The following is a 26,067-nucleotide window of genomic DNA, read 5'->3' as shown; positions in this document are numbered from 1 at the left end:
ACGTTTTCACAGCTGCCATAGTCTATCTCTAGACGTATAAATGATCTGAGATCAAGTGAATTTCAAGCTGGTGGTCTTGTCACATTTTCTCATAAAAAAAATGCTACTAATTTTATTAATATTTTTTCCTACTCCATCTTGGTTTATGTCGCAATATTTTGCCGGGTGTATTCATAATTAATATTAGGTGTTGAAGTTGCAACTAAATAATTATGCCAAGGCGAAACGATGGTTCCGCTATAGCAACCATTTTAAGATAGGCGCTTGATCTAAGTAAATAAATATAAATAATAACTAACAAGATAAAGATTGGATTACATAAGAAAAAGTTTAAAAATGTATTATTAGATAATATTAGGTAATAAGTATAGAAAGAACTATATGACCTTAAGCATCATAATAATATAGTTATTCGCGTCTTACATTATTATACTTTAAATTTTAGAACCATTTAATATGTTATGTTTGTATACCAGTAGGCTATTAGTAGGTTATGTCTAAAAGTAATGAGCGAAAACGTAACGATTGGTGAGTAAATAAATGTTAGTTAAATGTAAGCAGATTAGATAGACTCGTCCAACCAATTATTATACTGTTGACATAAGCACGCCTATGAAGTTTCTAATTATTGACAAAAAATACTTCATGGACGCTGTGTTTTCTTTTCAGTAGTGAAGTGACTTACTGCTCGGCCCCGATAATATTTATCGATAGATATTTATTAAGCCCGTAGACTATGTAGCAAATATTATTCAAACACTTTTTTCATTGACAAATAATAAGTAACATTTAATAATTTGGGAAGTTAGTGCATGTATTACGCGATAGCTGTGATATCGGCAATACTTTAAAGTTTTAACCTTGACACGGAATCGGCTCCGGTTAGGTTTAACTGGCATCTTGCTGTTCCTTGTATTATGAATGAATGAATGAAAACTATGAAATGTATTGTATTTGAATTTGAATGTGTTTTAAATCACAAAACAAAAAATTAGTTTACAAATCTTCCTGTAACAAAAAAAAATTTGGATTCGCGGCAGCGTGAGCGCAATTATCGTTCGTTGATGACTGACCTAAAGAACTGGAGAAAATCATTGAAACGCACACAAGATGATAAGTCTAGACTATTCCTACAATCTTTAAAATGTATTACGTAATGTTTAAGTATTCATTCTGTATTCGCCATATTGGTATTTACAATTTTTTTTAAAGTTCAGCTGTGGATACAGTGGGTCGCTCTCCACGTCGCTTCTACAGGATGCCGGCAAATGAGACTTAACATCTTATGTCTCAAGGTGACATTTTTCAAGAATCCTGAGCGACACTGCATTGTAATAGGCAGGGTATTTCGATTACTAGAACAGGACGGACTCGTCTCGTCCCGTATTGGCCCTCTAAGCCTTCATCGAAGGCGACCTTCTCTTTGGGAGCGAGAGGCGCAAGCGACACTCCCTATAGTGTATCCGCTGGGATGGTTGGATATGTAAATAATAATATAATACGTTCAAACACTAATGGATTGTTGTGGTGCGTTTTGGGTCATGCGAGTCGTGAGCGGTTGACATTGGCTTATCAATTAACGCGTGGTAGGAAGCGCCATGTGGGGTAACCTCGCTCGAGCCGACCAAATATAGGCAAGCGGTCGCATATCGACTTGTACACGCGGACCTTGCTGAGATCGATTAGGGTGAGGAATGACGGGAAATTATTTGGTCTTTTTATAGTCGTTTCTTGCATCTGAAGAATATAGTTGAATAGAAATAAATTTGTGTACCATATGGAGTTACAATAACATAATATATAGGAACGTCAATTGGTAAACGTCGTAAAGCTACATCAGTTCGTGAAAGGGCCAAAGCCATGTTTAAATATGGGGAGAAGAACTGATAAGAAACTCCCAGCCCATCTTTTAAATCATGTAACAACTAACACTCTTTGACTTTTCTTGTCTTATTGGTAACCACAGAATGGAGATGCTCGCCTACGGGGCAGACTATGTCTTAGACTCACTGAGCACAAATTCTATTTCATTCAAATATATTAAAGCTACTTTGATAAGAAGGATTCTAATAATAGTGTAGTATCGGAATTTATTGGATAGGATACTAAATGTTTATTAAGATGTTATAATTAAGGAATCACGGGGCGGTTAGTTTAAAGTGAGTATATCTATTAGAAAAAATTGACAGAGTTAGTTGTATTCATTAGCAACAATCACACTTCTTTTATATTTTGTATAATTCTCACTATAGTATTATAAATTATAGCCTATTTGATATTCTGGTGTGTAAGCTATATTATTGTAAAGTTTCATCAAAATCTATTCAGTAGATTTTGCGTAAAAGAAGTTCAAACATACATCCAGACATACAAACTTTCACATTTATAATATTAGTAGGATAATGATGCATGGTTCTGCGCAGGGCATGTTATATTATTTAAAAGATGGGCTGGGAGTTTCTTATCAGTTCTTCTCCCCATGTCATAGCCCCTTTATGAATTGATGTAACTTCATCACGTTTACCAAGTGTTGTTGCAATGTGTCACTCCATATTGTCACTCCCTATAGTAATTAAATAAAAAACTATAAATGTACTTTACCAGTGGGACAGGATGCCGGCTAATTTATGAGTACCACAACGGCGCCTATTTCTGCCGTGAATCAGTAATATGTAAGCATTATTGTGTTTCGGTCTGAGGGGCGCCGTAGCTAGTGAAATTACTGGGCAAATGAGTCTCAAGGTGACGAGCGCAATGGTAGTGCCGCTCAGAATTTTTGGGTTTTTCAAGAATTCTGAGCGGCACTGCATTGTAGTGGACAGGGCGTATCAATTACCATCAGCTGAACGTTCTTCTCGTCTCGTCCATTATTTTCGTAAAAAAAGTAAAATAAATAATTTGGTCCATAAATCTATTTCTAGTGTAGGGCCCAAATGTTCTGGAATATAAGATAAAGTGTTTGTATCTAAATAAATAAATTATATAATATCTCTAACTTTATTTATAAATGCAATATAGGGTTGTCAATATTTTTCACTTACTTTTAAGGCGTACCTTTATTGTTATTCCTGATTACAAACAACACTATCGGTGAAAACCTTCAAGTCAATTAGTATCGTTAATTGCCCCGACGAATTACTTCAAGGTTGTTGGGAAACCTACATAGATAAGAGTTCATTGAGTGATCGATACCGCTCATTCAGTCATTCACACGACTGCTAGACGGTTTTTTTGTATGTAGGTCATTGTAGACTTGTTAATCTTAAGTTTCGTTATAGCCTAAACGCATGATCGGATTTGGTACGGCCTCACCATCGCACACGTTCTGTTAGCGAACCATATTCGATGGTATGTCGCATTGTCAATCGCACAAAATTGTTATTATAACCGCCCTGACCGTAGCGAGTCCAACGCCGGAACAATTGGAGTGAGGCGCCCACCGGACTGTCCGTTCGGCCGTACGAAATCCGACCATGTGTTTAAGCCATTATTATATTACTTAGTCTTTGTTCCTGTATCCCCTGAATGAGAAAAAGGGCGTGCTTAAGATTAAATTACGGCTGCGGTTTTCCCGAACCAATACGACTTAGGGACCTTCAATATTAGAACATTCTCCCAACTTTAAAGCCGGAAACGTATCTCTTTAACCCTGCTGTTGTAATAATGTAATTATTTTTGGTATTTATTTGTCTCTTTCATCATAAAATATTTGAGCCTCGTTAAACTATAAAAAAAATATTTCTTATAATAACTTGTTGTAGAATAACAAGAGATCTTAAGCGGAAGTGATCACTTGCCGTCACTTAAGCCTGTTTTTCCTATTCACTATTAAATAAAACGGATATAACATCTTGTCTCAATGTTGCTTTTCTAGATTCATACTGTAAATAAATACCTGAAATTGAAGAGCAGTCCGTCTCAGACCATTTACCATAAGCGTTACGAATTCCATTACGGTTGCGGCTTTGACAAGTATTCCATTTCAATTTAAATGCCTAATGGACAGTACAGTTAGTCGAAAGTAGTGGGTGTTGAAATATCTAGATCGAATTCCAATAATGTGTCTATACTACATTTACCGAGTAATTCGTAATTAAGGCTAGGAGTTTCGCAATGGTCCTTAGCTTGATTAGAATGTTCTCCGGTCACCTAGCTGTGTTTAATATAATTTATTGTATTTATACTTCATAGGTATTTGAATGAGGCGTGTTAGTAGTGAGGTAGATCTATCTATACTACGTTACCAAACGGATTGCAGTCAATACTAAGGTCTGATGTTGAGGAATGTCTTGTCTCTTAATTTTTTCTCGCATTATCGCGGGTGAAACAATCATCAGCGCAATACGGATAACTGCAGTCCAAAAAAAAGCTCACACACACACGCATACGTCACGCCTTGTTCCTTTTTGGATAGGCAGAGATAATAGAATGCCATTTTTTATGAAAATAAGGTACGAGACGAGAAGGACGCTTAGCTGATGGTACTTGATACGCTATGCCCATTACATTGCAGTGCCGCTCAGGATTTTTGAAAAACCCAAAAATTCTGATTGGCACTACAATTGGACTCGTCACTTTGAGACATAAGATGTTAAGTCTCATTTGCCCAGTAATTTTACTAGCTGCGGCGCCCTTCAGACCGAAACACAGTATTGTATACACATTACTGCTTCACGGCAAAAAAGGCGCCGTCGTGATATTGATACTTGATATAATAAATACTTGCTTCTATCCTTACAAACATCACGCGCTTCCTCTACATTACTCATTTCATACATGCTCGCCGGTTTCAGGTGCTTCCGACCTTTCCTGTTCTCAAAACGTCCTCAGTTTCGTCGAAAAATCGTGAGTAAAAAACTCAAAATCAGGGTTTCGTTTTCGACAATTTTCTCCTTCAAAACTAAACCAATCGTAACAAAATTTCGGAAGCTGAATGGTGTCGTTAATGAGTGACATAGGCTATATTATATTTAAAAAAAATAGGGATCCCTAATAAAAATGCAATTATATAACCCAAAATTTGAAAGAATTAGTCATAACAAAATCTGTCATCGCGTGCGCTGCGGTAACTATTGATGATTAGACAAAAATATGTTCTAAAGTGAACAACTGAATTATATATATGAGTATCTACAAAAAAGTCCACGATACCATATGTTCAACAACGGCAGTTATGAACTACTTTTTTAAATTTTAACGGCCTTACAAATAAAATTGGCATAAAGTTATAACCAAGCATAAACCAAGAATATGTAAAATGTTTACAAATAGACAGTTTCGTTACGAATGGTTTGTTCGGACATGGTTTCCCGCGTTTATTTGCAAGGCAGCTTGTCATTCCGAAAACTTCAGAATTATCATTGTATTGACAGTGTTGTCAACGATATTGTAAACATTTTGCATTTTGTTTGATTATCATCAGTTATAACTTTATATAATGTTTATTTCTAAGGCCGTAAAAGTTTATAAAAGTGCCGACACTAATACCTGTAAAATACTTATTACTTAGTAGACTTTCCAATACTACCACGAGATCGGTATCTACGCGAGTGAAACCGCGGGGCATTGCGAGTTGCTATTATAAAATTATTAACTTGTTTATATTATTAGTGTTTTGAATTGTTTTCTGTGTGAATACTTCTCTTTTTTATTGATCTTCCTGTAACCATTTTCCTAATTGTTCTTATTTTGTGGTTCTCATTGTCATTTCAGTTGTATCGTATCTTACAACATGCCTTTGCAACTCCATTTTGGAGTGGTTGTTCTAGTTTTTAGTTCATGTCTTTTTGTAAACCTCTTGTAGCCATTTTCGTTTTTTTTTAAATCTCTCGTCTAACCCCTTGCAAGTTACAATAGGATTGATACATATTACTCATAAATTGGTTCTTGTGATCCTAGATCGTTGTGTGTGAGTGACAAAGTGAACTCTTGATATCTATGCGAGTCATATATTTCATGAGTTAAGTTTTGTTGTGCGAAATGAGGATTTACTTCAAGGAATGTAAGCCGGTGAGTTGAACACGATTTAAATATCCCTACTTATATTATAAATAAATGTGAATGTAAGTTTGTTTGGAAAGGACATTTTATCCCGGTAATTCCATGGTTCCTGCGGGATTTGTGAAAAACAGCTATTTATTTATTTATTATACCTAATTTCAATTATTTTGCACTAACTAGGGGGAACTTAATGCGCTAGTGTAGTTGTCCATAATATAATTTTATATTTACCAGTTCGCTTTTTCTATGGTGGATTAGCTTAAGTTGCCCTATCGGTGCAATACAATTTCTTTTTGTTGATGAAAGGGAATATTACACTGCATTTCAGTAGAATAAAAAAGCGATGAAGGCGTGCAATTTAAACTTGTCCGTATTTTACAGTCTTACTACTAATATAAGATGTAAGTCAGATTGGTAGACTTGTACTGTGTGTCACTAAAACATTACAAGAGAATATTTCCAATCAAATCATTAATTTTATCTCAAATTAAAATATGTTTTGATTCTACTTGGGCCAACAATTAGAAAAACAATACATTTTAAAGGCCGGCAACGCTCCTGTGATTCCTCTGGTGTTGCAAGAGAATGTGGGAGGCGATGATCATTTAATACCAGGTGACCCGTAGGCTCTTTTTTCCATAAAATATCCACAAAAGATGGAAGTAGTATAGAACTGTGAGCGTTACAATAAAATTAACTTAGCGTTAACTGTTGCTACTTAGGGTTTATAAGTAACATAAATATATAATAAAGGTTAAATAAGTGTAAAAGTAAATTACTTTTATGTTTTTAAAATTCTATGGCCCTAACTTTGGGTTTGACTTAGGCGACAGAACCATGGAATATATCCATTGCTTGTAAAATAGTGCATATGTCTTGGCCCCTGGTGTTGCGGTTATACATGGGCGGTTGCCTCACCAACTCACAGATTTCTCTAGATTCGAATCTTTTTTTTTTTATGATAAGGGACGAGACGAGCAGGACGTTCAGCTGATGCTAATTGATACGCCCTGCCCATTACAATGAAGTGCCGCTCAGGATTCTTGAAAAACTCAAAAATTCTGAGCGGCACTACAATTGCGCTCGTCACCTTGAGACATAAGATGTTCAGTCTCATTTGCCCAGTAATTTCACTAGCTACGGCGCCCTTCAGACCGAAACACAGTAATGCTTACACATTACTGCTTCACGGCAGAAATAGGCGCCGTTGTGGTACCCATAATCTAGCCGGCATCCTGTGCAAAGGAACCTCCCACTGGTATATATGGTTGCATAAATATTATAAAGTACATGTTTGCCACATTTATGACGTGCAAATTTTACAAAATACATTTGCAAATCATTAGTTACAATAATATAAATTTAACAAAAGATTAGTAGCAGTTATTATTTATTATTATATTGTTTAAAAATAGTACAGGCATTTCTGCTGACAAATCTTTTAATGTGGATAAACAAACGTAATCTAATACTAAAATAAAACCATATTCTATAATGAAACCCTCTTAATATTAAAATAAAATAAATTAAATACCTATATAAAAACTTTTTCATTTTAAATAGCGCTACTTCTCAGTCAGTTCTGCTTCTAATGTCACACAAACTAATCATAACAGGGTCGTGGAATTAGTATAACAGTAGAAGGAGTGTGATGATTCACATTGTTTGTATGTTTGTTGCAGCGTGCGAAGGCGCCGGAATGCACACCGCCATGTCGACGAGCGCAACTGCCGTGGACCACCACGCCAGCCAAGCGTGTGCCGGAGTCCGCGCCCGTCATCAACGGTGATGGTAAGTTATCTTCTAGCAACTATTCCTATGACTTCCGCTCGTCGTATATTCCAGCTGGCTCTAACAAAGTTTCCTTCCTTTAAATATATGTACCTATATAATATGTATAGACACTAAGGCAGCATTATTAGGAATAACAATTTCTAATCATTTTGAAACGAACAAAAACTAAAACATTCACCATAATATAATATATGCGCTCGCTTGCTCAGTGCAGCGTGCTATATGTCTATCTATATGAAGCGAAATTATATTTTTATTGCCATTTGAATTCTCTTAAGACATAATACGACCGCATCAAACCCTTAACAATAACAAAACAATCAATCCTTAACGAATTAAGCAGGTAATACACAAGTAATATATTTTTAGTTATAAGTAGTAAATAATGTACCCACTCAAAAGATTAAGATGTCCATTCGATACTCTGGGCTAAAAGCTGAAATGCATAATAGAACACAACGAGAGTGTTTCGCGCTGAAATATGGCTTACCTAGTGTTGCTACTTGCCCTGAATACATGATAATGTTGGGCAGATATACATAAATACAGGTTTGGGAGATTGCAACGGACCTATATTATTTATAGGCTACTTGTACACTCAGGACAATTGTTTGTCGTTTTTAAACCTGCTGCCTAAGGCCCGGTATCCACTTAAGTGGAGAGAAGAGAAGATGTATAACCAATCAAATTTCGTTATTTCAACATCTCCGCTCCGCTTGGCTTCGGTTGAAATAGATCAAGTGGAGAGGAGAGGAAATGTCTCATTTTTCTATAGAATTTTGTGCCGCGTCGAGTGATCACGCGGCGCGGCAGAGCGGAGATGCGTTGAGTATAAGTACTTTTGCAACGACATGACGTCTTCCTTTCGGAGACATTCATTTCCTTGACTGATTTCGAGCTCTCACAACTCGACAAGACTCCTCTCCGCTTTGGGGGAAATAATCTGACAGCTTCGCAGCTTATCTCCTCTCGTCTCCACTCCTCTCCGCGTAGGTGGATACCGGCCCGAGGCTGAGATCTTTAGAGCATACTTAGAATGATGAAGATGATTGTTGAAGATGTCAAGAAAAAGTTTCATTCTCAAAACGAATTAATGATAATGTTATCAAAATTAGAGTTGGTTAATTCTTTATTTAGTACGCCGGTGAGATGCGATTATGTATAAATCTGTGCGGTGTTTACCTTCCGCGAATTTTGTATAGTTGTTTCTGTTTTCGGGCAAACATGCAATTAAACTTGTTGTTGAGTGTTCGTGTGCTTATAAATGTTTGGATTTCCAACCGCTCGTTGGTTTTGTATCCTGATTAAGTCTTGGATTCAATACAAATTGAATGTTGCTATAATGATATTTGTCTCTCACTGTAGTCTTGTTCTAGATTAATTTAATATAAATTTATTGGTAAAAATCCACCATTCTGCTTCATAAAATGCGAAAGAAAATAGAACGAGGTAAATATTACGACTAAAAGGCAAATTAGTAGGTTATACGTATCTAATGTCGAGCAGTGTCTTTGTTTGTGTGGGAATATAAACAATGAATTAATTATAAAATACTTTTCAAGAAAATTAGGATAAAATAAAAATTGTGTGATTACAACTGAATATTAATATTAATTATTAAAGGTATAATTAACATAATTTACATATCCCAACGTGTCTTCACAAGCAGAGAACCCGAAGCTTGCCAATAACCTTGGCGTGCCTGTAGTGTAAAAGTAATTATTTTTTTATAGTTATTTATGCAACTGTTGTGTAATAAGGGGTATTAAAACACGAATGTGGATTTATCTCACGAGGCCAAGCCGAGTGTGATAATAGTATCACATGAGTGTCACCTCCATTCCGTGCCGGTGCTCTAACCAACTGAGCTAACCGTTCGAGTGTCGGATCGTTATAAAATCTTGTATGCTTTGTTCAACTCTCAGGTTGTGGCTTCATCTACAGGATCTACTTTACAGTTGATAACCTGCTCAACCCCAATATTTGCATATTAGGAAATTGAATTGAGATGTCGCACTTGTAAATCTAAACAATATGTTATGTTTTTAAAGTTATCACTTTAACCGGCACGGAACGCCGGAGGTCGTGGGTTCGAGTCCCGCATCGTTCATAAAATTTTGTTTTTCAAATTTTATTTGTGTATTAATCATAGAAGTGAGGGTTATCACTTGAAAAACATAACATATTTGTACTAATATAATATTACAATTATTAAAAATATACTAAATATAATAACTAAAAGAATATAATATTAACAGGTTACAAATTATTCTAATCACATTATCATAACTGAATGTTGGTACTAATTGGAATTTCAAATGTTAAAAGAGGCTTAACATTATAGTAATGCATATAAAAATGCAACAGCATCTCGCCTGCTATAAAACTAAATAGGGCCATAAATAATGATAAACGGGCGTGAAAGCCAACCAGTTTTCCAGTGTAAAGTTAAGCACAATGGCATTGTGAAGCGGAGGTCGGGGTATCCTGGTACCCCCGGGAAATGGAGACTCTCGTCCTCCATCTGAGGTCGAGGTTTCACCTTCTTTATTTCATTGGATATATTTACATTATATACTCCATAAATAATTAAGTTTGTTTATTATGTTTTTAAAGTGATAACCCTCACTTCTAGGATTAAAACAAAACCCCTTTCAACTGAGGTAACCGTTCGAGTGACGTATCGTCATAAAATTCTTGTATGCTTTGTTAAAATCTCGCACGGAACGCGGGAGGTGCTGTGGGTTCGAGTCTCGCATCGTTCAAAAAATTTTGTTTTCAAATTTTATTTGTGTAATTAAGGTTGATTAGAATTGCAGGTCTCAGTAAACTGATGACACAATAAGGATTTATAATGACTAAAAAATATACCTACTTTGTATACATATAAAAAATCAAAATAAACGTTCCTACAAAATTAATAAGAAAAAATGGCTATTTTTGTTTGTAGTACCACTATCTAGGAATAATCTGGGTCAAAACGCAACTATTTCTAGGCTCTATCTCGTCCCTTATTGTCATAAAAAAAAATTACAATATACTGGCCTTTAAAACTGCAAAGCGTGCAAGAGTGAAAATTTTCTCTAACTGAGATACAACCAATTAGAAAAGGAAAGCGAATCTTTAATTACTGTAACCGATTTCGATTGACACGTCATAAACAGTCAGCCATTGAATTAGTAATTTGAATATTAAACTAGCTAACCTCTAAATCAAATTTGGTCACAGATCATCGGGCTGAAATCATCACATAGAGCAAAACAAACGCCGATTTAGGTCTGTTTGCGCAGAGCCATATGCATTTTATAGACGTTTTTCGTCAAATAATCATCTCATTCTTCATTTACTTCAAATTCAAGATCTGTGCAACCTTTGATATGTGGGGTAAAGGCCAGCCATGAAAATAAAAGTTAAAGATTACTGATTACAGATCTAATTGCTATTCTGATCTTACACGGTTATGAAATCGTAGAATGGCAATTAATTTTCTAAATCTTTATCATTACCATCCTACAGCACCTGAGTAAATAAAATGGTGCTTCATACAACCACGCGAAATGGTTGCACTACTACAATGACTTGACTGTTGTTTACTGTACCAATTTGTACAAATTTTATAGACGTTTTTCGGCAAGTAATCATATCATTATTGATTTACTTCAAATCCAACATCTGTGCAACCTTTGATCTTTGCGGTCAAGGCCATCCATGAAAATAAAAGTTAAAGATTACTGCACTAAAGAATAAATTACAATACACACGGTTATGAAATCGTAGAATGGCAATTAATTTTCGTAATCTCTAACGACGCATCACTAACGTATACATGAACATTGAATCAATTGTAGCGATTGTAGTAAGATTTAAAGACATGTAATAGTGCGTGTAGTAATTACATCGCGGGTATTAATTGATTACAAGATAGTAATATATCGCGTTTAGCTAACAGTGGCGTAGCGTGCCTTGGCGGAGCCCCGTATAAAAATTTGTTTGGGGGCCCTTATGAAGGGTGAAGATTTCTCACAAAATAAAAGAAAATATTTGCATAAAATTAAAAGAAATATTTATTCATCATAATTATTTATCTGTCACTTTTTCAATTTTTTTTTTCAAACATTTCAAATTATTTAAATCGATCTTTTAACAGTTATTATTAATGTTGGTTACGCATGACGGGGCCCCCGTCGCCCGGGGGCCCGTTTAATTGATACAGCAGATGCGGCGGTAGCTACACCTCTGTTAGCTAATGTATGTCATATATATGTACTCACAACGTTGCAAGATGCTGGTGGATGGTAAGTGAAATAATGAGCCTATCTGGTGTTAAGAGGCCGTATACACAAAACATCTGATTTTGGGCAATTTTGTGACGTTATTCTGATAATATGTTACATAACATTATCAATACTGTGACAGCATTTTGTTATGACAATAAGAGACGAGACGAGCAGGACGTTCAGCTGATGGTAATTGATACGCACTGCCCATTTCAATGCATTGCCGCTCAGGATTCTTCAAAAACTCGGTAACACTGAGCGCTTAGTTTAAGCCTAATTGATTAAACTTTATTTGACTTTGACATTATTTGCATGTCACACCCAAGGATATACGTCATCCTAGGACATATTCCATCATAATTTTAACGGCCTAACTATTTGGGTCTATGAGGTGGACAGCGGAATTAATTCGAGGCATATTTCCCGATTTGCGTCTTATATCTCAAAGGTCGTCCTTTAATAAATTATTGAAAGAAAGAATACCTTTAGGGATGTAGAATACGAAATAAAATTAAAGTACCTCAGTATTTCGTGTCAGTTGCAAACAGATTTTAATGAGCTAACTTGTTTTAATACTATCAGGGGCGTGCATTGCTTTTCTAGAAAGGTAGGAACTATAGATCCAACTAGAAGTAATAGAACTTTACTCCGACCGTACGATATAAGTTGTATGAAATGCTGCTTGCTTCGTAAATATGTAATCCGTAGACTTCCTACCGTAGGTAGTAAATTAACTTTAACACTAGTGCTATATTTTATTTATATTATTCTTTTTTTTATAACTTTTCTTATATATGTATGATAATCCAAATAAAACAAATAATAATTAAGTTTAGTTAGGTAAATAATTCATAAGATTAAAATTTCAGATTAAATTAGAAAACTTTAATATTTTATTTTTTAACAATTAGGCCGAGGATTTTTGGACAGCCCTAGCACAGGCTTAGGTCTAATTGGGCTGCCAGTTGCAATCACCAGCCTTAAGTTTTAGTCTAATGCTGTAAATGGTGTTTACTTTTTTAAGTCTCTAAATGAATAAATAAATAAAAAAAATATTTGGGTTCAAAACAAGGTAGGCTTTGCCTAATTGCCTATATGATATGCACACCCCTGAATATTATGTAGGTACGCGTGTATCTGTAGTGGTATTTTCTATTTGTAAATCAGGTAATGTAACATTATCTTGCCTCTGGTTTTAAAGTGGCAGTTATTTTGTTAATTATCATTCTCTCTCATGATCTAGATTTCCCGAGAGCCTCTGTTTCCTGTTTGCAGTGTTTATTCGAGCGCCTATTTACATAATAATACTTTTTAATAACATTACCCATCCCGTTACGCTTCGTTAATGTATACTCTAATTTTCCTTATGTGTCCCAAAAAATAAATTAATATTACGTAGAACGATAATCACTTGTTTTCGGACAATCACACATTTTAGATTTGGTTTTATCGCTTGTATTATAACTATTTAAGAAACACACGCTATGAATTAGGTTAATTAAAGCTGTGAATTATAGATTTTAATACATTAATTTTGTTGAATTCGAAACATTAACAGAACTTTATACCACAGTATAAATATGTACATAACATTTTGTCTTTCAATCATAGAGATGGTGCTGTAATATTACTTATTATGTTTTTCGTACGGAAACGAATTATATTGGCTTTTTTGTAGATACTTTCAAAATTTTGGGTAAGTTATCTATAATTTAATTGTTAGTATTACTTTTTTTTATGAAAATAAGGGACGAGACGAGCAGGACGTTCAGCTGATGGAAATTAAACGACATGCCCATAACAATGCAGTGCCGTTCAGGATTTTTGAAAACCCCAAAAATTCTGAGCGGCACTACAATTGCGCTCGTCACCATGAGACATGAGATGTTAAGTCTCATTTGCCTAGCAATTTCTCTAGCTACGGCGCCTTTCAGACCGAAACACAGTAATGTTTACACATAACTGCTTCACAGCAGAAATAGGAGCCGTTGTGGTACCCATAATCTAGCCGGCATCATGTGCAAAGGAGCCTTCCTCTGGTAAACTTTAAGATGTGACTTCATCATCATTATAAAATGAAAAAAAACCCTAAATCAGTATTGACTTCACACACACATACATTGTGGTTGATTAGAGCGACACCTGTCCATAAGTTAAACTTCATTCAAAGATGTTAGTTATTTTAACGTAACTACAGTATTTGGTAGCACCCGATCATGTTTGTAAAAAATATTGAATTAAAATACATAGCAATTGAGTAGAACGACGATTGTACATAAGCGTACCTATACATCGCCTTACATCCAAGCTAATCTAGATAAAAGTATTTTTTTGAAGTTATACTTTTTAGGCGCGTTATGAAAAAATGTAGAGAGTGAAATTTTAAAATGCGCGCGCATCACTGTAACACAAAAGTAACAATTTGAAGTTGTTTCTTAAAACTTTCTGAGGTTTGCGACATTCCTTATTTTTTTTGCTTTCGTCGTCCATTACAAGGATAGGCAAAGGATTCAAGCCCGTACAGTCGTATTCATTAATTTATCATATTAATAATTAGTCGTAGTAATTAATTGTCAAAGCCATCGTTGCAAGATTTTTACAATATTGTTCTTTCTACAAACGTATAATAGCACGAGGAATAAATAATTTAAATGATTTCTGCTTTGTAATTTGTAAGGCCAGAGAAGTAACTTATTCCATGCATACATAAGTACACACACACACACACACTTTTTTATAAATTAAATTTTCCCCCTAAAATAAATCAGCGAATCACACCTGGTGTGCAGATTTCATAAGAAGCACGCAACAATTGGCACATGTATGTATTATACTCGTATCTTATTTCATATCGAAGGCTGTTTTTGGTTCGAAATTTATGGAGAGTCTGTGGCCTACTTAGAATTATCCTTGTAACACTTTTTCTTTAATTGTGTTACTGGCTCGATATATTTTATACAAAAATACGACCGAACTATTTATGCATACATTGTTTAATTCATTGTACAAGTTAACTTGTTTATCTAATTGTATGCGAACTTCGCCTGCAGCTTTCCGGTTATGTATGGGTTTAAGTAATAATAAAAATAAGTTCGTCAGGTTTTAAGTTACAATTTTGTTTTAATGAAAAGAAGGGACCAGACGAGCAGGACGTTCAGCTAACGGTAATTGATACGCCCTTCCCATTGCAATGATTATTAAATAAATATAAAAAACAGAGCGGCACTGTTTCACGGCCGAAATAGGCGCCGTTCTGGTACCCATAATCTACGGCATCCAGTGCAAAGGAGCCTCCCACTGGTGACTAGCGATCCGCACCGGCTTTGCATGCGTTAAAACAAATATATGTGTTACGCGTAATAGGGGTTTCGTTGTCCACGGGAAAAGCAACCCTGAAAATCTGAGTTTATTTATTTATTCGGAGAGGGAGGTATTTGTCTAGCCCTGATGTCTCCTAGTAACACCGCTTTCAGTATTTAAGTATTGTGTTTGGCACTCATACTTATAGCTCGTCGTCAAGCCCTGCCGCGTTTACGAACCACACTATCTTCTTCACGCCAGTATAACAAATAGCATCTGGGAATACGGTGTAGCCACCAAGGATGGTGTAACGCTTATACATTAGTGGGCCGCAATCACAGGAGGAGATGATGAGGCGTTCAATAAAAGGTTAATAATCTGCAAGTTTTCAATTAAATATCTGAGTTGCTTTAAGTTTTGATATATTCTACTGAATATATTCTTTAAAATAATGTTATAATATGTTGAAAGAGAATTTATAATCGACATTTAATAAAATTGTAATACCTACATGCTAATACGTTATTCGTTTCGTAGCTTCTTCTCCGTGTAAACTTTGAATATGCCAAATCTTACTCTCCTCTGTGCGGATATCGTTTAAATGGCACCGTTTTTTTTGTCAAAGTTTTAATATCAACGTAATATCAAAAAATTAATAAACTTCAAAAAAAGAGCGTACGCCTTTCTAAAAGGCTGGCAACGCTCCTGTGATTTCTCTGGTGTTGCAGGTCACCTACGGGTGACCTGCTCGTTTGTCCTCCTCTTCTATAAATAAAACAACCCGTGACAAAGCCTTCTGTAGTAAATAAACATCTCCATTAATCCAACTTTCATAATAAAAATCCTATTAAAATTAAAGAGACACACATACCTACCTATACACGCTTAAATTTTCATATCCCTCATACGTTGGAGTTAAAAAATAGTGTGAGGCTTTTGTAAAGAGTATCCCTTTCTGTAAAAGAGTATCGAAACGAGCACAGAGCCCGGCAGAAGTAAAGGTGGTTAAATTAGCAGTTGGTCTCTTTGAGGCATTTTTCCAGCCCGCTTCACGATGTTACGCCGGCTCGAGGCGGGCTACAAGATTACGTGTTTATCGTGCCTTTGTAGGCTTAATTGCGTTTGAGGTTTACTTTAATTGCTCCTGGTCGTTCATAGTTTTCATACTTTAGCGAGGAATTCGTGTGTAACTCGCCGGGGCAAATACTCTTGTAATAATTGTTTTGATGTACGATTTTATGCAACCTCCGTTGTGTAATCACTTGGATTCTGGATCGCTCTCTGATAAATTTTATCGTGAATAAATTAATAATTTCTTCGTTTTGTTTTTATAAAAATAAGGGATGAGACGAGCAAGACGTTCAGTTGATGGTAATTGATACGCCCTGCCCATTACAATGCTATGCCGAACAGGATTCTTGAAAAACCCCAAAAATTCTGAGCAGCACTACAATTGCGCTCCTCACCTTGAGACATAAGATGAGTCTCATCAAAACGGTTACAGGAACAATAGATTTGCTTTCCTTTTCTATCTTGCTGTACTTCCGTTAGAGTCCAGTTACCAGTGGGAGGCTCTTTTGCACAGGATGCCGGCTAGATTATGGGTACCACAACGCCGCCTATTTCTACCGTGAAGCAGTAATGTGTAAACATTATTTTGTTTCAGTCAGAAGGAGGCCGTAGCTAGTGAAATAACGGGACTTAAAATCTTATGTCAAGGAGACGAGCGCAATTGTACCGCCACTCAGATTTTTAGATATTTCAAGAATCCTGAATGGCACTGCATTGTAATGGGCAAGGCGTATCAATTACCAACAGCTGAACGTCCTGCTCGTCTTGTCCCTTATTGTTATAGAAAAAAAAAGATGTGCTTCTATTTCCAACGCTTATTTTTCTCAATAAACCATTGACCACATACTTAACCGCAACTCTATTGAGCTGACGTTGTTTCTTGCTGACCAAGTACATTGTAAATGTAGAAAAACGTTAACCTATGAGTCATTTTCATAAACAATTCACATTCACTGTAGAACAGTTCGCGGAACGTATTTTCATTTAAATTAATATACATTTCCATGAAATGAGTGCATTGCATACAAAAAGTTGTACGCTGTGTCGTGACCGAGGTATTGTTTCGCATCAACGGTAATAGCGATTATGTTTGACATGTTTCTTCATTAGCTATGCATTATGTCTTCCATTTGCTATTAGTTTAGGTACTTGTTTCATATAAAGACCTTACTTCATAGGATCATTTCTATAGTAAGCTCTTCACGAGAACCTTCCTTACTTGTTTCATACACAGTGCTCTGCCATTCGAGTCGAAACAGCATGTCTATTTGGGATTTCGTAATGGTATTGTAACAAAATCAACGGGTTTATATGCTACAATAAAAACTATGAAAATCATAAAACATAATCTGTATATATAAAAATGAATTGCTGTTTGTTAGTCTCGCTAAAACTCGAGATCGGCTGGTCCGATTTGGCTAATTTTGGTTTAAAAGGTGAATAAATATGAAAGTGTTCGGAATTAAATAAAAACAAAAATTTTGTTTTTCCTTTGATGTGTCCGCCGTCGTCCGATATTTGTTTTGTATGGACATATTGTTTTCTATGAGAGAATTTACTGTCGCACGGTTTGACAGTTCTGCTGTGAAACAATTTCATTACAACAACAGGGAGCATATTTTACGAAATAATTCTTGATGTTATTATATATTATTGACAAAGTAATAAAAAACATTATTTTATGTATTATATACAGAACAACGTCTGTCGGGTCAACTAGTTCTTAATAATAATAATATCTACACACTTTTTCACAAAGTATCTTGCCTCAAACAAAACAAATTGACGTCCCATATAGCCGAATAGTTAGTGACCCTGACTACTAAATGTCCCGAGATCGAATCCCGGTAGGTGCATTCATTTATATGATTAATTTAGATGTTTGTTTCCGAGTGATTAATGGTTATATATATTACCTTTGTATGTTTAAGTCACTATATTGTATTAAATATATCGTACCCATAGTACAGGCTATGCCTAGTTTGGGGCAAGATAATTTGTGTAAAAGTGTTTGATACACTATATTTTATTATATTTGATACATATTAAATTTTAAATTCTTCGTTATTGAGGCCCTCGCTATAACCTCGTACCTCACGGGTATCGCTAAGTTATTTCCTTTAGTGACCAATGTACCTACCATTTCATTTTAGCATGTGAATGCCTTATTTGATTTAATTGACGGATGAGTAATCATTAGGAGTAATTTGACGCGTTGTTTGTAAAACAGTTCATCGGCACTACAAGCCTATAATTAACTGAGAGTGCAGAATAAAAAAGTTTTTATTCGTGCTCCACCTTGGGAGGTAATTTTATTTTTGTTATCACTTTACGAGTGTGTACACCCTGCCGACACGTGCTCGCGCGGGCTCGCTCGTGCGCAGGCGCAGTCGATGCTTCGGGATCACTGCTCGCGTGTTATCTCACAGATTGTGACCGATAAAATTAATGCAAGACTTGAAAAACTTAATTAAACAGTGAGAGTTACAAAACAAGTGACAGTTTTAGAATAAACATTTGAATCTGAAAGAAGAATTTTCTCGAAGAATTTTTAGATCGTTATTTGCGCCGGGCGGTCATTCGCATATCTCTAGTGTCATTAGCTGACATCGACCCGTCTGCCCACGCTATTGTATACAAACTCTCGGTGCGTTGTACGCCTTTTCAGTTTTCCTCATAAATCTGGAAGCCTGGTTCGTGAAGTTGTGCAGTGCATGCGAAATGGAGGACTGTCCGATTTTCGTTTCGTGGGTCGTGTTTTTTGTGCTGATATGTCGGTGTTACTATCGCATAGGTAAGTTCGTCGAGTTAATTAGTCTAATTAAATTGCATAAATATTTGTTTATGCAGTGTTGTTGTAATGGCTATTATCGTTTGTTCTTGATCGCAAATGTGGGTACTTCGATATTTTTGTATTCATATAATTTTAATAACAGACACTTTTATGTTAGATTTTCTTACACTAATATTTATTTTTCCTTATTATTATTATGATAAAGTAAGTGTAGTTATAAAACTAATTAAGTAAGAGAGATGAATACCACATCCTTGATAACTTGTTGTAATTTTTTGTCGAAACGTATCAATCCTGTAAAGTAGAAGTGCAACACACAAAAAGAACGTAGTTGTACTTCCATCGTTTGTAGCCAGATACTCTAAACAGCCAGTATCTAGTAATATTGTCCTAACATTTCTTTTTATTTTTTTATAAAAATAACGAACAAGACCAGCAGGACGTTCAGCTGTTGGTAATTGATACCCATTACAATGCAGTGCGCTCAAGATTCTTGAAAAACCCTCCTAGAGACATAAGATGTTAAGTCTCATTTGCCCAGCAATTTCACTAGCTACGGCGCCCTTCAGACATGCTTACACACTACTGCTTCACGGCAGAAATAGGCGCCGTTGTGGTACCCATAATCTAGCCGGCTTCCTGTGCAAAGGAGCCACCCACTGGTAACATTATATTATTATAATCATAACATTGAACATTATTAAAATAGACCTGTTGGTTCTCTGTTTATGCTGAAGGCACGGCCCAGCCATAATATTTGATAACAAGTTAATGGGTTTATCTCAAAATAGATGCGTTTTGATTCCACGTAGAATCCTAGCTCTGGTGATGAATCTACACCTTATTGTCTAAACTGTTATTAAGGGGCTTATTTACAAAATGTTATTTTTCATTTTAAAATTATATGTTAGTAAATTTGAGCAATTGTTTTTTTTTTTTAATTGTAATGCCCTGACAGAGATAATTTAAGGACAGTATTATGTATTCAATGAAGGCCTTATTTCCATGATTAATGAAGCAGTGAATACATATTATGATTGTACGTGTTAGTGACCGAGACGTTTGAAATAATATAGGGGAGACTGGGGTGAAAGGTTAGCAGCGTGCTAGATGCTCCTGTGATTCTTCTGTACACTTACTAACGACGTTCGTAAAAAAATGGTCAATGAAGATGTTTTACTTGTGGTCTATAAACTATTGCTGCTTTTAAGAAAACCTTTACGAGTGCAGTTTAAGTCAGTAACAACACTTGCTCCTTAGGAATTTATTTATTTTGCTTTTAAAACCGAAACATGTTTCGTGTGTCGCAACATGAGCAGTAAGTGCCCATAAAAGACAAAGTTTCAAGCTCCGAGCGCGCTTGTAATATGTAGCTTAGACATTTGCGAATAGTTTCACGACCGAGTCCCTAATCTGTTTGACATATTCCCGACTTGTAGTTTGAACGATCTTAGAAACGTGCCAAGAGGGATATCTTGTTTCTAGGTAGGTACGCGTGCCTCTATCGGGGATTAGTTTCGTAAGTTTCAAGTGCTAAGACTTGTCTATTTCTGTACTATAAATAGTGTATTTTTTACTGGGGCAGTATGATTCAGGTACTTTGCAGGAACTGGTTTAAAGAATATGAAAACTCTTATTAGATATGAGTTTCTTTTGCTGCTTAGATTTTTTCTTCCGATATAGTGTTGTAAAACTCTCACATGAAACTTAGTCGATCCGCATTAAAAGAATCCATTAAAATGTCTCTTTCTTATTTATGGACGCCTCGAGTTTGACCAAAAAAAATTACTACCCACACCATAACTTATTGAGAAAAAAAGAGCAAATGGTGTCGTAGACAGTTTTTCTGTACGTATTTTGAATTAGGATTAACCCGTAATATCCCAGTTAAAAGACATACAATATATCATATTACATATAATATACACTGATTAAACAGTTTATCTATTGTTAGTGTTGGTGGCCCAAAGAAGGGCTTGTTGCCTATCATCCGGAATTCGCCGGTTCGTTCCCAACTATGCATCCTACACACACATCTGCGTAGAAATTGTGTGATGTTGACAATACCGGCCCAAAAGGCCTTGAATTCAGGACCGTTTCAGGCAATAGTGGTGCATAGTAGATGTAGATTTGAGACGTCGAGTTACCGGAAATAGCCTGGTGAACAGAATAGAAATACATTTACTTACCATAGGGAGTAACAATAACAAAACATTTTGCAACAACACTTGGTAAACATCATGAACCTACATCAGTTCGTAAAAGGCGCTTTGATACGGAGAGAAGAACTGATAAGAAATTACCAGCCCATCTTTAAAATCACAGAATAGCAAAATTGCTTAGCTTTCTCAACATTTAACTATACAATTTTCGGTGCCCTTCGAAGAACCAGTAAAGAATCTTTATTATCTTCTATATAATCTGCTCTTCTATAATATATAAATAGTAAGTACTAATATATATCTTTTAATTTTTTGCTCAGTTAGTCCTAGTATACAGTCTGTTATTTATATGTAAAGTTGAATACCGACACCTATGTAAGAGCCCTTAACCGTAGCTTACCTATTATAGGGCACGTAGTTTTTATTCTTCTTGAATTGAAGTAGGTACTTAACCCATTTCTATTTTTTAAATACACGACGTATGGTTATGGTTTATAAGCCTTCAACAAGAAGACTGCCTATGAGGCACTAGGGATAAGTACGGCAAACTTATGCTTTCGAAACAGGACACTAACGGGGCACTGTAGATTAAACAAACACCTCTCATTTAAGAATGAGATAGATGATAGAGAGAAAGATGAATAAGGTCTCAGAGATTGCAAAACGTGTAGATTCTGTAAATGTGCATATGAAATCCCGTTACACATTCTCTCTGAATGTGGTCCTTTAATGCGTAAACGTAGTATGTCTTTGGGAAGTCCAATTCTTGAACCACTTGAGATACGTCAGCTCTCTGCAAAAGATATAACAAGATTCATGAAAATAATCAATAATATCTAGCAGTGAGCTATACTTAACAGTGGTTATCACAATAGATCTCGTTGTTCGTAGTGATACAGGGCTGCACTGAACTATAATAAAGCCGCTTTACAAACCATAAGCATAACAGTGTAACAAAATGATCCATATTTTTAACAGCCTTTTGTTCCAAATGAGCATTAGATAATCGACATTTTATGAAAGACCAACTAAAGTAATTAGCGAGATTCTTGGGAGTGAATGTGTTCTTTTTGGAACTGCTCATTCCTAGGTAGGCTCATTGTTTTAGCTGTGTGAGATTTACGGTATATTATTATGGGGCCATGCAACCAAATAATACCATCTTTTAAAAGCAATTTATAACCCAGGTCCTAAAGAATTATTCACAGATTTTTTTTTATGAAAATAAGGGACGAGTTGAGCAGGACGATCAGCTGATGGGAATTGATACGCCCTGTCCATAATGCCGCTTAGGATTCTTGAAAAACTACAAAAAATTTCTGAGCGGCACTACAATTGCGCTCGTCACCTTGAGACAAGATGTTAAGTCTCATTTGCCCACTAATTTCACTAGCTACGGCGACCTTCAGACCGAAACACAGTAATGTTTACACATTACTGCTTCACGGCATAAATAGGTGCCGTTTTGGTACCTATAATCTAGCCGGAATCCTGTGCTAAAGAGCCTCACACTAGAAACAAAAATTTAAAGAATATCTGAAATATTTCGTTTATTGTTTTAAATATGTTGTTGCCTTCCAATAATCTTTTAAATGTAGGTATGCTATAGATAGGCACATAAGCGACAGGAACAAACAAAATTATGTATGCATTAAGTATTAGTGAAAGAGCTTAATATTTCCTCGATTCTACTAAACAAATAATTTTTCTGTTCCCATTACATTTAAAATACTTTAGCACAAACTTGCCACAGTGCAAGTAATATGTTAATAGAAGTTATTGTGAATGAAGCAGTGCGTGCATAATATTATGATTGTAGATTAGTGATGAGATGTTTGAAATAACGTTAAAATAATATAGGGGAAGCTGGGGTTAAAGGTTAGCAGCGTGCTAGATGATAGTGCTTAGATGAACCCGAGGTTTATGTTAGGAATTTCAAATGTTACTATCGGTCCGGCATGCTCCTGTGATTCCTCTGTACACTTACTAACGACGTTCGTAAAAGAATTATCATTAAAGGTGCTAACTTAGTGATCAATTTGTACTTGTGGTTATAAACTATTGCTGCTTTAAAGACATCCTTTACGAGTGGACTTTAAGGCATTAACAACACTTGCTCTTTTGGAATTGATATGCAAGTAATATGTTAATAGAAGTTCAACGTTTCCAAATAACTCGGCGTTAACAAACGATTAATTTTCCAATCTTGCCGGCTAATTGCAACATTTTATTATGCATCTGCGTTGTTCCATGTCGTAAACCGGGTCGTGTCCCGATGTCGGGCGTGAAAATAGAATATATTTAACGTGCGACCGATATATTCAAATATGTCGCGTAAATTGATATCGATGGGCGCCGTTCAAGTAGCGATATGAAAATTTATCGGATTGATGAAAAAGTTTGTAAATGTTCGGTGATTTTGTGTCGCTTAAGCCTTGCATCGATGTAATGCCTACATACGAACCAATAAGAAAGTTAGAGCCTAGGAAGTACGCTAGTCCTCAGCTTACGTGAATTTAAATAATTCCATAATTTTTGTTTGTAAATATGCTACGCACCTGACAATATTAGTACGTGTTACATTACTGTAACCAAACTGTGTACATATTTCATTGCACGGGAATGTTGTTTTAAACGCTTCGCCTGTTTATATTTGTCTTATCTCTGCTACTGTGTTTCCGTCTGAAGGGTGCCGTAGCTAGTTATATTACTGGGCAAATAAGACTTAACATCTTTTGTCTCAAGGTGACGAGCGCAATTGTAATACCGCTCAGGATGAGCGGCATTGAATTGTAATGGGTAAAGCGTATCAATTACTATCAGTTGAACGGCCTGCTCGTCTCGTCCCTTATTTTCATAAAAAAAGTAAGCATAAAGTCTGAGTAATTTTTAAATATATTGACGTGACTTATCAACTGGCCAGTCCAAGTGCGGTTTCGAAGCATTACAATCCGCAGGGTCATTCAATATCAATAATTACTTTGCACGTGCTAAATGATGGCTCACCGTGACTCAGCCTCTTCATCACAATGCAATATGCTATTAATCATACTGGTCTTATCGTCTGCAGTTTTCTAAAGATGCTTAATTACTTTACAATATAATAATACAATCTTTTTGTCTAAGCTTCGCCACGAAGCGTAGTCCTTACAATTACTCTGGTGGAACAAGGATAGAGGTTATCACTACTGCCTACTAACTTATTTGATCTCCTTATTTCGTATATATAAATATATGGAATAACTTAAAAACTGACAAGGCATTCATTCAAAATGGATTGAAATTTTATAGTTGTTTCTTAACAGCGTGGTAATCGATTTCATCGCAATACTTGGTAAAAGAGCGCAATTAACGTAGGCTCCATATTATCGCATATTTATATTTCTAGTAATGTTTATTATTTAAGAGAAAATATTGTCACAAAGATAAATTATAACAAGCCTCCCACACTTTAATTTTAACTTCAAATATTGCGTTACCTTCTAATAAAACTGTAAACAGTCATGCAAAGGTAATTCGGCAAGGGCGAATTACTTTGGTGTTTAATTTATTTTAATCGTGTTGCAGCTATGATAGCCAATAATCATAAATTAAGTTAAATAAAACAAACTTGTCAGCAGACATAAAGAAAGAATAAACAGCAGTTTCTTAAAGGCCGAAGAAAGAATGAAATAGGTTATTGCAAACTAGCTGATATCACAAAAATAAATAAAAGAATTTTAATTCCACATTCTTTCAGAAAACGCGTTTTTTGTAACTGGACTTTTTTTTCTAACGAACGTTAGCTCGCTAACGGAATCGTATGCGTGTACAACCTAGTCGATTTCTGACAAATGTTAATGTTAAAATAATTAATTTAAAATTGGTAGTTAAATATTTAATAAGAATTTCGAGAATTGATTGCTAAGACGTACGGACATATTCATTTTTCCTTCTCTTTTTCTTGCTACAGAACATTTTAAATTGATAAATTTAAAACTAAACTGTAAAAGTAATGTTTGAGCTCCTTAAAAAATAGTCACGACCGCGTAAAAGAAAGATGGGCATCTTTCTTCTACGTTTTACATTCAATTTTCGAATTATCGTTATACCCTCTGAAAGTACGCCATGTTTAACAACTGTATTGAAAAAGCTATTTTAATTGTTAGTGACTTATTTTTTGCTATTTTATTTAGCTCGTTTTCACTTCATAACTGTTGATTGTTGCTGTAGCTTCGAGCCTTGGGGGGATTGACAAACTAATGCCGAAACCTGGAACTCTTATGTCATAAATTTTAATTGAGGGAAATTCCCTCATTACACGTTTTTACCATCCAATCCAATGGTTTCGCCCCTTTGAAGCATCGTGTTCTGTCGTGCAATCGAACAGCGACGTACAACTTTATCTTTTCCTTTGTCCAGATTTCTGGAATATTCTATAAATACAAGACAGTCACCCACTGATGATGTATTTAACGGTTGTAGATTGTTTGATGTATGTCATCTTTTTAATGTGCAGAAATTACCGGCGCTATTTCCGTTTTGGCTCGAACATTTGCCGCGGATGTTTTGAGCTGTTGTTTGTTCCAATAATTATCATGTTATTGGACTGGCTATTGCTATACATCCCCAGAGTCTGATAAACAATCATTCGATGGAAAAAGTAATGTTCGATTTGATATATCTATTC

At 35.5% G+C, this 26,067-nt stretch overlaps 1 protein-coding gene and 1 pseudogene across 4 annotated transcripts in view; both read left to right on the top strand.

The window, feature by feature from the left end:
• LOC126966469 (supervillin) overlaps positions 1-26,067 on the top strand; it is a 248,261-nt gene that overhangs the window by 47,900 nt on the left and 174,294 nt on the right. For 3 of the 4 annotated variants that reach the window (XM_050810516.1, XM_050810518.1, XM_050810517.1), the window contains exon 4: positions 7,683-7,791. In XM_050810516.1, coding sequence (XP_050666473.1) covers positions 7,683-7,791 — 109 coding nt within the window. Of the gene's footprint in view, positions 1-7,682; positions 7,792-18,903; positions 19,237-26,067 lie in introns of those variants that run through there. The other variant, XM_050810519.1, reaches the window with a different exon arrangement.
• Positions 17,604-17,677, top strand: LOC126966654 (small nucleolar RNA U3; annotated as a pseudogene).

The sequence above is a fragment of the Leptidea sinapis genome, chromosome 10, assembly GCF_905404315.1.
Source record: "Leptidea sinapis chromosome 10, ilLepSina1.1, whole genome shotgun sequence".
NCBI classification, from domain to species: Eukaryota; Metazoa; Arthropoda; class Insecta; order Lepidoptera; family Pieridae; genus Leptidea; species Leptidea sinapis.
Note: the sequence above shows the minus strand (reverse complement) of the source record. Positions and strands in the feature narration are given on the sequence as shown.